Below are 10,360 nucleotides of genomic sequence, written 5' to 3' on the forward strand. Positions count from 1 at the left end.
ATGAATTGGCAATTCCTTGTTCAGCCTGGGTGACTCGAGCCCTGCGCAGCCTGGGCTAGGTGATCCGACCCTTAGGACCACCTAAGCCTATGGAAGAGCAGGGCCTCACTAGTCCCCTGCATGAACTGCTGGCAGGGGTGGTGTAGGGTGGCATCTAACAGAACGGGCTGCAGCACCAGGAACTAGCCTGGTGGAGTCCCAGTGGCCAAGACAGGCAGCGGCTGAACCTCTCACTTTCTTTCCCCTCTCACACTGGAGATAGATGAGGTCCTTCTAGCTTACCACACCTGGGCCTACGGTCTCTGAACCCCAAAGGTGGGGCTGGGATTAAGCATGGCTTGGCACAAAGTACCGGCAGGAACCAGGCTCTGTCCTCGTTTATTATAACCATATAGCCCACATTTCTCGGCTCACCCATCCATGGCGTCCAGAGCCCAGGAGGCCTCTCACCACTCTGCCAGACCCTAGGGCTCTCCAAGAGCCAAGTGTGACATCTGACAACCAGCACATGCAGAGAGTCAGGGCTTCAGTTGCCCAAGTGCGTGCGCAGCCACACCACAGCGTTCATGAAGCTGTCTGACTCCACCTCCACTTCCGATAGCGCATGGGTGCTTTTGGGATAGAGCAGGAGCCTGTAGGGGTTGGGCAGCCATATTTGAGGCCAGAGGGTCCCCCCTGCTCACCTGCCCACCAGCTGCCAGGGCTGTCCTGACGTACTCACCGAACAGGCACATTCTGGGCCTTGAGGGCACGGTAATACTCTATGCCCTGCTTGAAGGGCACACGCCGGTCCTCCTGGCCCAGCATCAGTAACAGCGGCGTCTTCACCTGCGGGTGTGGAGAGCCATGGTGAGCAGGGCTCCGGGCCCTGGACAGACTGGGCAGAGGGAGGCCTGCATACCTGAGGGGTGTACTTGATGGGTGACTTGTCCAGCATCTCAGCCCACATGCTGAGGTCTGGTAGGCAGTCACTTCTGTAGGGGAAGCCAGCCTCCACCATGCACCTGCAAGAGACTGAGCTGATGCAGCTGCTGGAGCTCTGGGGCCTGGGTGGCTCCCCAGGGGAATGGGGTAGAGGGGAGAAGGGCAGGAACCTGTGGGGCACACCCACCAATCAGGGACGTCAGTGGAGCCCATCATGGAGGCGATGTTGATCACAGGGTTCCGTGCCACGCAGGCACCATACATCTCTGGGTACTGACCAATCAGGTGGCAGGAGAGGAAGCCACCATGGGAACCACCCATAAGGGCCACGCGGCCTGCGTCAAAGTGTTCCTCCTGGAGCACCTGCTCTACTGCAAACTATAGGGTGAGGTAAAGCACGCTGCAACCAGCCGCCTGCCCAGCTCGATGGAGCCACACCCCCAACCCCACCCTCCAGTATGTCCGGAAGCCCCAGCCCCTGCTACCTGGACGTCCTTCACATCTTGGTGGCCCACATTGCCAGGCAGGGAGAGGATGCTGTCCTGGCCAAAGCCCGTGGAGCCACGATAGTTCACTGGAGGCCAGGGAAGAACCAGACAGCGTGGTCAAGTGACATTCCCAGCCCCTAGACACCTTTTCACCCCTCTATGAAGTAAGCCTTGCGCCAGCTGCACAGACTGTCACGGGGAAGGGCCAAGAGATGTGAGGCTGCTGTCCAGTGACCACAGCACCCTTTCCATGGAAGCCCCGAGTGTCTCCATGTTAATCACCACTCCATGGAGCCAGAGGCTGGGCCAGGGCACTTCCTGGTAGTGGTTACCAGGTCCAGGCCACAGAGACGCCTGGTGACTAGGGTGGTACCCGTGGTGCTTGACAAACCAGGCCTTACCCCACCCTCCCCCCACTCAGCCCTACAAGAGCTGCGGGGCCCTGCTCACTCACCTAATAGTACTGCAAAGCCCATCTTGCAAAGCATGGCTGGGAACAGCATCCAGGCAGTGACAAAGGATGAATGGGGACCCCCTATGGACAGGAAACAGAGGATGAAAGAGCCAGCTAGGAGGGTTGGTGGGAGGGCAGGGGATCTTAGGCCAGATGCCTACCGTGGGGCATGACCACCATGGGCACCTGGGTTTTATCTGGAGGCTCACTGGGCTGCAGAAGGATTGCTTCAAAGTCAAGGCCAGCTGCAGGGAGAGGGCAGCAGTTAGAAGAGCCAGTGCTACTGCCCAAGGGCTGCCCCAGCCAAGGCCTCAGCTCTAGCTGCAGGTTTGGGGCTGAGCTCTGGAACAAAGACCTGGCTAAGGCAGCCCACAGTGACACATGGGCCCCCGTCAGGGAACCCCACTCTGCAAGGACAGCATTCTGGGTGAGGTGTGGTCACAGGCCTCCTATCTTCTTTGGGCCTAGGTTTTCCCACCATAGGTGATCTGGCCTAGTGATGCCCAGATCAGATGCTCTGTTACCCAGAGCAGGCATCCAGGTGCCTGGACACTACTCCCCATGACTGTGCACAAGACGAAGAGAAAACCTCCTGGAGGCAATCCCAAGAAACTCCACAATGTGAGGCAGGAGGCAGAAAAGGTGACTACAGATGCCGTGTGCTGGGGAACTTGGAGAAGGTACCCCTCTGCCTGGGCCCAGCTCACCATACTGCATATTCTCTTGCTCTGGGGGTGGCTGTAGTACCCGGATGCCCCAGGAGATGTCAGGAATGGGTTCAGCCTCTTCCAGGGACACCCATGACACTGACTGCTCCTTCCCCGCAGGAGGCAGGAACCCAACTTTCTGCCAAGAGGAAAGAGTGTGTCACAGGGGCCCTGGCTGCCTCCCTGCCCTCCCACCTCTGCTCAGGGTGCGAGATGGACAGCTTTCACAGGGCTGGGCCTTCTGTCCCTCCGGAAGGTACAGCATGGACTCCCATTGTGGGCTGGTATATACAAAGGTACTCATACACCCACCCGCCGCCTTCTCAGCTTCTAGGCTCTGGGGTCTCCCAGTGCCCTGTTAAGCCAGAGGACTGCACACTTTCCCAGATACCCTGTTCTGTACAAAGCACACCTTAGCCCAGTTGTTCTTCCCACAGGTGCCAGACCTTCATGGACCATGCTGGGCTGGACCCATGCCTTGGCCTCTCACATGCTAACCAGCCATAGTCAGACTCTGGGGCCAGTTCTGACCTGGGGAGCTCTGCCTGCACAGAACCCCTGCCTCCTGGCCTGGGGACCACCAACACTCACCAGGGTTGGGGGTAGGCTGGGTGTGGAGAACTGTGCCACCATGAGGTCCCGGTCGATTGTGAGTAGCTTCCAGCTTCCACCTGACCCCCCTGGAGAAGGCAGATGCCACTAAACACTTGGCAGGGGCCACCCTCTCCCCCATCCATTCCCTGTAGAGCCAGTCTCAGGCTGGACGCTCTGCAGCGAGGTGCCCCTTGCACCTTGAGAAGCAAAGGGATGCCCACAAAGACATTATCACGACCCCCAGCTGCACACGGCCCTGGGTGAGCCTCCCACTCAATCCACTGTCAATCCAGCAGCTAGATCTGGGGACACACCAGACCATCATGGCATATCCATCGACAACTTGATGAATGTAGCCTGCAGGGTGGCAGCTAAGCCCAGGGTTGCGGGGGGGGGGGGGTGCTGATTCTGGGCAGTGGGGTCCAAGGAAATTCTTAAGCAGGGCTCGCGTGACGAGATGTAGTCTGGGAATGATACTTCGGTAGCTTTGTGGAGGAGTGAGTAGTCAGGCAGGTGGAGGACTCAAAAGACATTTAGGGGCAGAATTACCTTGCCTGGGTAAGAGGAAGATGAGGGAGCCAACATAAGGCTCACTGGGGCCCTGGCTGGCAGAGTTGCCTCTGCCTGAGGTATGGGGAGGACGAAGGATGCCTGGCAGATCTTGGCAAGGGGGAGTTTTGTGGGTTCAAGGAGCAGGGGTGGGGGCCAGGGCCAGGACAAATGGAGCAGAGGGGAACAAGGGAGGCGGGCTCTTGGCTCAGAAAGCGTCCTGCATGGGCAGGGTCCTCGTGAGATTGTCAGCGTAGGCTTCAGGACAGTCAGCGGTGCGGTGGCCCAGAAAGCCTCTGTTGCCCCAGAGGCTCAGCTCCAGTCCCACCCCTGGCCTGGCTGGCCCGTTCACCAGCCCTGCTCACCAGCCGTCAGGGAGGTCACACTGCCTGTCTGGGTATCCACAGCAAATAGGTCCTGGGACAGGAAAAAGGCATATGTGGTACCACATTCAAGAGCCCTATGGGTCACACCCCCACCTCGTCTCTACTCTCTTAGGGACCCCTGGACTAGGCCAGGGCTGTGAGCCGCTATGGTGATGGCTCTCAGTACAGTAGGGAGTGGTCTGAGCGCCTGGGTTCAAATCCCAGTCCCGTCACAACTTGTTAGGTGACCCTGGGCAAGGTAAGGAATGCCTCTGAGCCCCTTTGAGCCAGAACGAGGGCGACATGATATCACACCCAAAAGGAGCCCGGCACACTGTGGGTGTCCCCACGCAATCCCTGGAAGAAGGCCTCTGTTCCATCTCTACCAGCTCCCCGTGTAGTGTTTAGGGGCCCACCCCGTGGCAGCCCTTTTGTCCCCAAGCGGGAAATGGTTGGGGGAGAGAGGTTATATCTACGCCTCGGGAAAAAAGGCCAAGGGCTCCGTTGTGGATACTACAGGATACCATGACCAAGGATGGCATCTGAGGCCACAGGGCAGCCAACCACCTGAAGAAGTGAATCCAGGATAGGGGCAGGCAGAGCCTTAAGGGGCCGATGAGACCTTGTGGCGGACGTTCCACCCCACAGGCCTGGGGGTTGGTGCAGACGCCGCCTCTCAACATAGGCAGGGCCCCTTACCTGCCGGCTGCGCTGAACTGAGTCGAAAACCACTCTCTGGCTGTCAGCTGACCAGCATCCCAGGGGCAGAAGGCTGCAGTAGATCCCAGAGAAGTTCTCTGCGAAGACGGGAAGGCTGCAGGCCTCATCCAGGAGTGGAGGTGTGGGGGGTCAAGACTATGAGGCAGGCTGGACTGCTGGGGAATTCACGTGGGGCCCCTGCAGCTGTGACAGAATGGCGATCCCACACGTGGGGGCACCCTAGGCGATGAAGAACTGCCTGAAGAGGGGGCTGAGGGGCAAGGCCTCTGAAGGCCCAGGAGAGGCAGAGCTCAGGAGCTTCTGAGAAAAGCTGCGGTGCTCAGAGGAAACGCACTGGCTTTTCTAAATCCACAGCCAGCTTGAGCTGCTCTGCTCTCAGCTTCGGGCTAGTGGACTTGTTCTATCAGAGCTCCTCCCTGTGGTGACGGCCCTGCTCTCCGGAGGTTGGACATGGGGCTGGCCCAGCAGGGAGGAAGACTTCAGAAGGAACCCAGGAAGGAAGGGCTGAGGTGGCTGGCCTTGCACAGGGATAACAGATGGCAGGAAAACAGAACTGCGGGCTCCATTGCATCCACCCCGCCACATACCCCTTACCTCCCAGCTGTCGAGGCACAATGTCTACTACCACCGATGTGACCTTGGTATACCAGTCATACTGCAAGAGAACAAGATGGTCACGCCCACCATCTTGTTGTGCCCTCAGGGCACAGAGTTCAGTACCAGTTCCCTTCTCTGATAACCCTGGGTAGCCTCAGGAAAGGGAGGGAGGACCTGAGGTGAGTCTGATGTAGCCCCTTACTGGTGACCTGGACCACAAGTTCGAAAGGGCCTCTGACTTTCCCTAGGGGCCCAGAGCTCTTCTTGGGCAAGGACTATAACTCTGGAACTGCCTACTATATCCCAGCCCCTTGCAGAGCCTGCCACGTGCAGCTGAGGAGCAAAGGGAGGAGCATTTTGATAGACAAAGAATGATCTCAAGGCGGTGAGTCTTAACAGGCAAAGGCCTGCATGCCAGCACTGTCAGCCTCCAGGCCCTGCCTCGAGACATGGGCAGGCAGGACTCACACCATCACTGCACCCAGGACAGGAGGTCCACTGAAGGGCCCATGAGGAGACGAGGCTGACCTTCAGCTCTCCTCCACCATCCCCTCCTCTTGCTCACCCCACCTGGCCCACCTCCAGCTCACCAGGCACAGTTGGCTACACTGATGATGGGGGACCAGAGATGGGTACTGCAGGTAGACGATGCGACACTGGTCTGGACTCAGCCGGGGAGAAGAGACAGCCAGAGAGTCATCCGAAAAGAGCTCTGGACCAGACGGAAACGTGAGCGTCGTGCGGCTGGCAGGGCCAGTGCGTGTCAGCAAAGCATAGGTGGGCGCCAGCACTTACCACACTTCCCCCCGATGAGATCCACATAGTACAGGGCTGACCTGGAATCGCCAGGGAGATTCTCAGCTTCAAGGCCAGCCTGAGCTACAAGGCCCCCTGCCTTGCCCCGTTCCCTCACCTGCGATTGCTGCAGAAGCGGACGCCCAACCGGAAGGGCTCATGCTGCCAGCCTACAAACACCACACCTGTATCTCCAGGGGCCCAGAATGCCTGTGAACAAGACCACAGGGCAGGTATGAACAAGGGGCAGTAGCTCAGGCAGGGCCCCCAGGCTCCAGCAGGAGTATGTAGGCAGACTCAGCGCTAACCTGTCCAGGGGACACACTGTCAGGGACGCCCTCAAGCACAGAGATGTTGCCACTCTCGATATCCAGCACGCAAAGCACCGGAATGCTTTTGGAAACCATGTTTTCTCCCCAGTCTTCATAAAACACAAACTGATCCCCCTGAGAACACAAGATACTCAATGCCCAGCCTGTCTTTGCAAGCCTGCCCTGCCCCCCGAGAAGCCAGTGCCCCCCCAGTTGTACGGGCAGTGTGGGCAGGGAGCATATGGAGCCCCAGGGCTGCCCTGCAGGGCCGTCATGGACTGGCCATGGCCCTGAGCACCTTGATGGCCTGGTCTGGCTTCTTCGGCCTGGCCATCTCGTCATCATCGCCACTGATGTCCAAGGCTTTGGTCTGAAAGAAGGACTCAGCCTTGGGGCGCTTCTTCTCTGCCACATACAACAAGTGTGTTTCCGAGTGTGACCAGGACAGGCAGCCAAAGCAGTCTGGGTGAGGGAGGGCCAATCAGGAGAGTCCTGGGCTACGGCTGCCCCTCCTGTCCACCCTGCCTTCTCACCAGCCAGCTGCCTCACCATCCTCGTACACGGGCCCATGTTTTTCCAGCGCCGACAGGTTGAAGCTCTTGAGCTTCCGGTTCTTCGCCCAGACCTGGGGACATCTTAGATCAGGCTGCCTGCCCCCCAACAGGGACTTACGTGTAGACTGAGGCCCCAGTTACCCACCACCTGGTCCCATGCTGACACACCTCCAGGAACTGCTTGTCCTCCCCAGGGCCCAAGCCTCCAACCTTGCGCAGTACAGCTTTCATGGCTCCTGAAGGAGACTCTCTGCTCAGTAACCTGACGGGGACACGGAGTGGCAGGTCAGGATTATCTCCCCCCAAGCACAGCCCCATCCTGCCCCCTTAGTGGCATAATCTCTTAGACAAGATTCCTGAGGCTTTGGCCCCATGTCCACCCCTGCCGCCCTTCTAGCCCCACCATGGCAGCTGGCCTTACCTCTCCTCCATGGGGCATGGGCTCTACTCTCCCCAGCCTCCCTAAGCCATGGGCTCTACTCCAGGCCCAAGTTTGGGACAAACCTCCAGTGCTTATCAGGTCATGTCACTAGAGACTGCATGAGCTCCTGAGAGGCAGGAAGCTGGCTCCTGGCCTCCATTCTAGGCCCTACCCGAACACAGACGCATGGTGGGCATTCAAAAAGGCCTTGCAGGTGGCTGTGGCCTTGCCCACAAACTTCTTCCCTCACACTTACTCCCCCCGGGTCTCCACACTGTTGCCCGCAGGCCCTGCAAACACCACTGAGTCCCCATCGTGGAACACCAGGTACTGGCGACAGAATCGGATGTTCTCCATACGTTCCAGGTCCCTCTGGGTCCACTCTGTGAGGAGAGGCATGAGACGGCTCGATTTGACCACTCCCAGCACAGGTTCTCCCCACCCCACCCTCAGAAGGCCCAGCCCACCTCCCTCAATCTGTCTCCAGATATTCTGGGTGCAGGATGGACAACTCTTGAGCACAACTCAAGTCTAGGCCTCCAGAGCCTGAAGTGATGGCCTCTCGGAGAGAAACCACGACTGTGCCCACCCCAGAACCCTGAAGGCATCCTGGGGCGTCTGAGACAGGACGATGGGGATGAGCCCCACAAGGCCCAAACCCTGCACCCAGGTCTGAATTCTACCCTCAACTCACGAACTAACGGGCACCGTCCCATAATGCCCCGACAGCACCCCCGTTACACCTGTGTGCACCAACCTCTGGGAGGTGCACGCTTCCTACCCACTCCCTCCAAGACCCGTCTTCCTCCACACAGCCGGGTGCACTGTCAAGCAGCGAACCCTGCACACCCCCTTCCTCTCCACCCGAGAGGGCCCACTACCCGATTCCCCTCCATACACACACCAGTGTGCACCGTCCGGTAGCGGCCCCCGTACTGCGTGGTGACCTCCGGGCCCAGGCAGGCGGCGCTCAGTGCGGGCTGGCGGCTAAGGCCCCGGTACAGCGCCGCCGCCTCCTCGGGCTCGCTCAGCAGCACCTGGGCAGGGGACACACCACGATCAGGCCCGGCCCGGGCTGCAAGGACCACGGGAACCGCGGGCCGAGCCCTCACCTGCCGCTCCATGGTCTCTGTACGCTGTGGGGGCGAGGCGGGGCGTGCTGGCGCCCGGAAGTGAGGCTTAGCGGGGCGGAGCCCGTAGCGATCCGCGGGTCTCGGCGCGGTCCGGCTCCGCTGTGGGAGGGGCGGGACCTCTCGCTAATGGGCGGGGATCGTTAGTGGAGGGGCGTGGCCTCGACGGGAGGTGGGTCCCTGAGGGAGACGCCGGAGCTTCCGACCTGGGAGGTGTGTTGGAGGGGTGGGGCACTAGGCTGGTGAGAGGCGGGGTCAGGGGCCTAGCCCTAGGCCTGTTTGTTACTGGAGGGATATCCGAGGAGAGGGGGTGGCACTGTGGACACGGAGTACAGAAGTAGGTCTTTGGGGAGGGGCGAGGTCAGTGAGGAACGACGGCCCACTTGAGAAGGGGGTGAGGCCAGAGTCCGGACCAGGCTGTGAGGAGAAAGGCGCTAGGCCAGGCGGGGCGGAGCCTAAACAGCGGCGGGGCGGGGCGGGGCGGGGCTGAGCCAGTGAGGGTCAGGTCCACGGTACCGCGCGGGTGAGGGGCAGGGCCTGGGAGGTGGCGTGCGAGCCGGAACTTGCTCCAGTAGCGAACTCCCGCGGCTTTGGGGTTGACTGCCGGGTCTCTCCCGGTTCTTCACAGGGCAAAACATTCACCAGACTATGCCACGCCCTGACCTCGGTGGGGCTCGCAGGCAGACAGAGAGAAGAAGGACCGAGGGCTGCTCCCGGTGAGCGCGCATAGCCCTGAGATAACCCCCTGGAATGCGGGACACAGAAGGGCGGCTGCCGAGCTCTCAGGGTGTCGCCTGGGGTTATCAGCTGCCAAGCCAACCCCAAGAGATATCTGTCCCTGCAGCCCTCACCCACCCCACTCAGTGGCACCTTGCTGAGGATCGTGAGCGGGTGGGCCTCTGCCTGCCGCCCCTCCCCAGCCCAAGCTCTCGGGTACAGAGGGCCTGGTGGGGTCCGACTCCACCCAGAAGCAGAGAGCTTCCTGTGGAAAGAACCTAGGCAGGCAGGCTCCTTCAGCACAGTGACACAGGACTGAGTGGGCTATGATGGCAAAGGACGGCAGGAGAGGCTTGGCAAAAGTCGGACCAGCAGGAATGTCCCCTTCTTCATAAACTCTGAGCCTGGATGGTCATCCACACCTTACGGCCCCGGCTCTCTGCGCCCTGCCTTGCCTTTGACTATCATCCCACTTGCCTGGCCAGCAGCTTCTCCTTCCCCATCAACCACATGGGACTAGTTAAAAAAGTCTTCACTTTCTGAGACCACTGCATTTGTAAGTACCCAGTGTGTGCAGGATGTCAAGGCCAGAACTGGGAGCAGAAAGAGTGGCACCAGCCACCTGTCTTGGTGGAAAGGTTGGAAACTAGGATGCTCATCAAAGTGGTGTTTGTAATAGTAGGAAAGCTGGGAGCCTGGCGCCTTCCAGCACATGCAGTGACCAGTGTAAGCTCATGGTGCAGCTCTCTGGAGGCGGGGCCTTGGAGCGTGGCCATCTAAGTACCTGGGATGAACATGTAGAAATAAAGGGGTAGAAATCAATGTAGAAATGCTTCTGACCTCTTTAAAATAAAAGCGAATAGAAAAAAAGAGGACATGCATCAAAATGCTAACTCTGGAGAGAAGGCCAGAAGCAAGGCTGATATCGTTTTCGTCTGTGTTTTTTAATTTTTCTAGCTGCTCTAGGTTAGCTTAGTAAGGAGGTTCTCCGGTCCTTTGGGGAAAGGACTAAGGTCTGGCAGCCCCCAGAATTT

General features: G+C 59.4%; 1 protein-coding gene across 1 annotated transcript; it reads right to left on the minus strand.

Annotated features, from left to right (window-relative positions):
• Window positions 1-362: 362 nt before the first annotated feature.
• APEH (acylaminoacyl-peptide hydrolase) lies at window positions 363-8,744 on the minus strand. The gene is made up of 22 exons (XM_033131735.1): window positions 8,592-8,744; window positions 8,384-8,516; window positions 7,736-7,862; window positions 7,227-7,320; window positions 7,054-7,129; window positions 6,803-6,966; window positions 6,502-6,639; window positions 6,312-6,403; window positions 6,194-6,234; window positions 5,989-6,110; window positions 5,396-5,456; window positions 4,781-4,878; window positions 4,082-4,133; window positions 3,165-3,253; window positions 2,574-2,712; window positions 2,028-2,111; window positions 1,867-1,947; window positions 1,410-1,498; window positions 1,112-1,302; window positions 902-1,004; window positions 722-828; window positions 363-632 (listed from the first exon to the last, which is right to left on the minus strand). The coding sequence occupies exons 1-22, from the start codon at window positions 8,601-8,603 to the stop codon at window positions 527-529; spliced, it is 2,199 nt and encodes a 732-aa protein (XP_032987626.1). The 5' UTR covers window positions 8,604-8,744; the 3' UTR covers window positions 363-526.
• Between the last annotated feature and the right edge of the window lie 1,616 nt (window positions 8,745-10,360).

This window comes from Rhinolophus ferrumequinum, chromosome 17 (genome assembly GCF_004115265.2).
Source record: "Rhinolophus ferrumequinum isolate MPI-CBG mRhiFer1 chromosome 17, mRhiFer1_v1.p, whole genome shotgun sequence".
NCBI lineage: Eukaryota > Metazoa > Chordata > Mammalia > Chiroptera > Rhinolophidae > Rhinolophus > Rhinolophus ferrumequinum.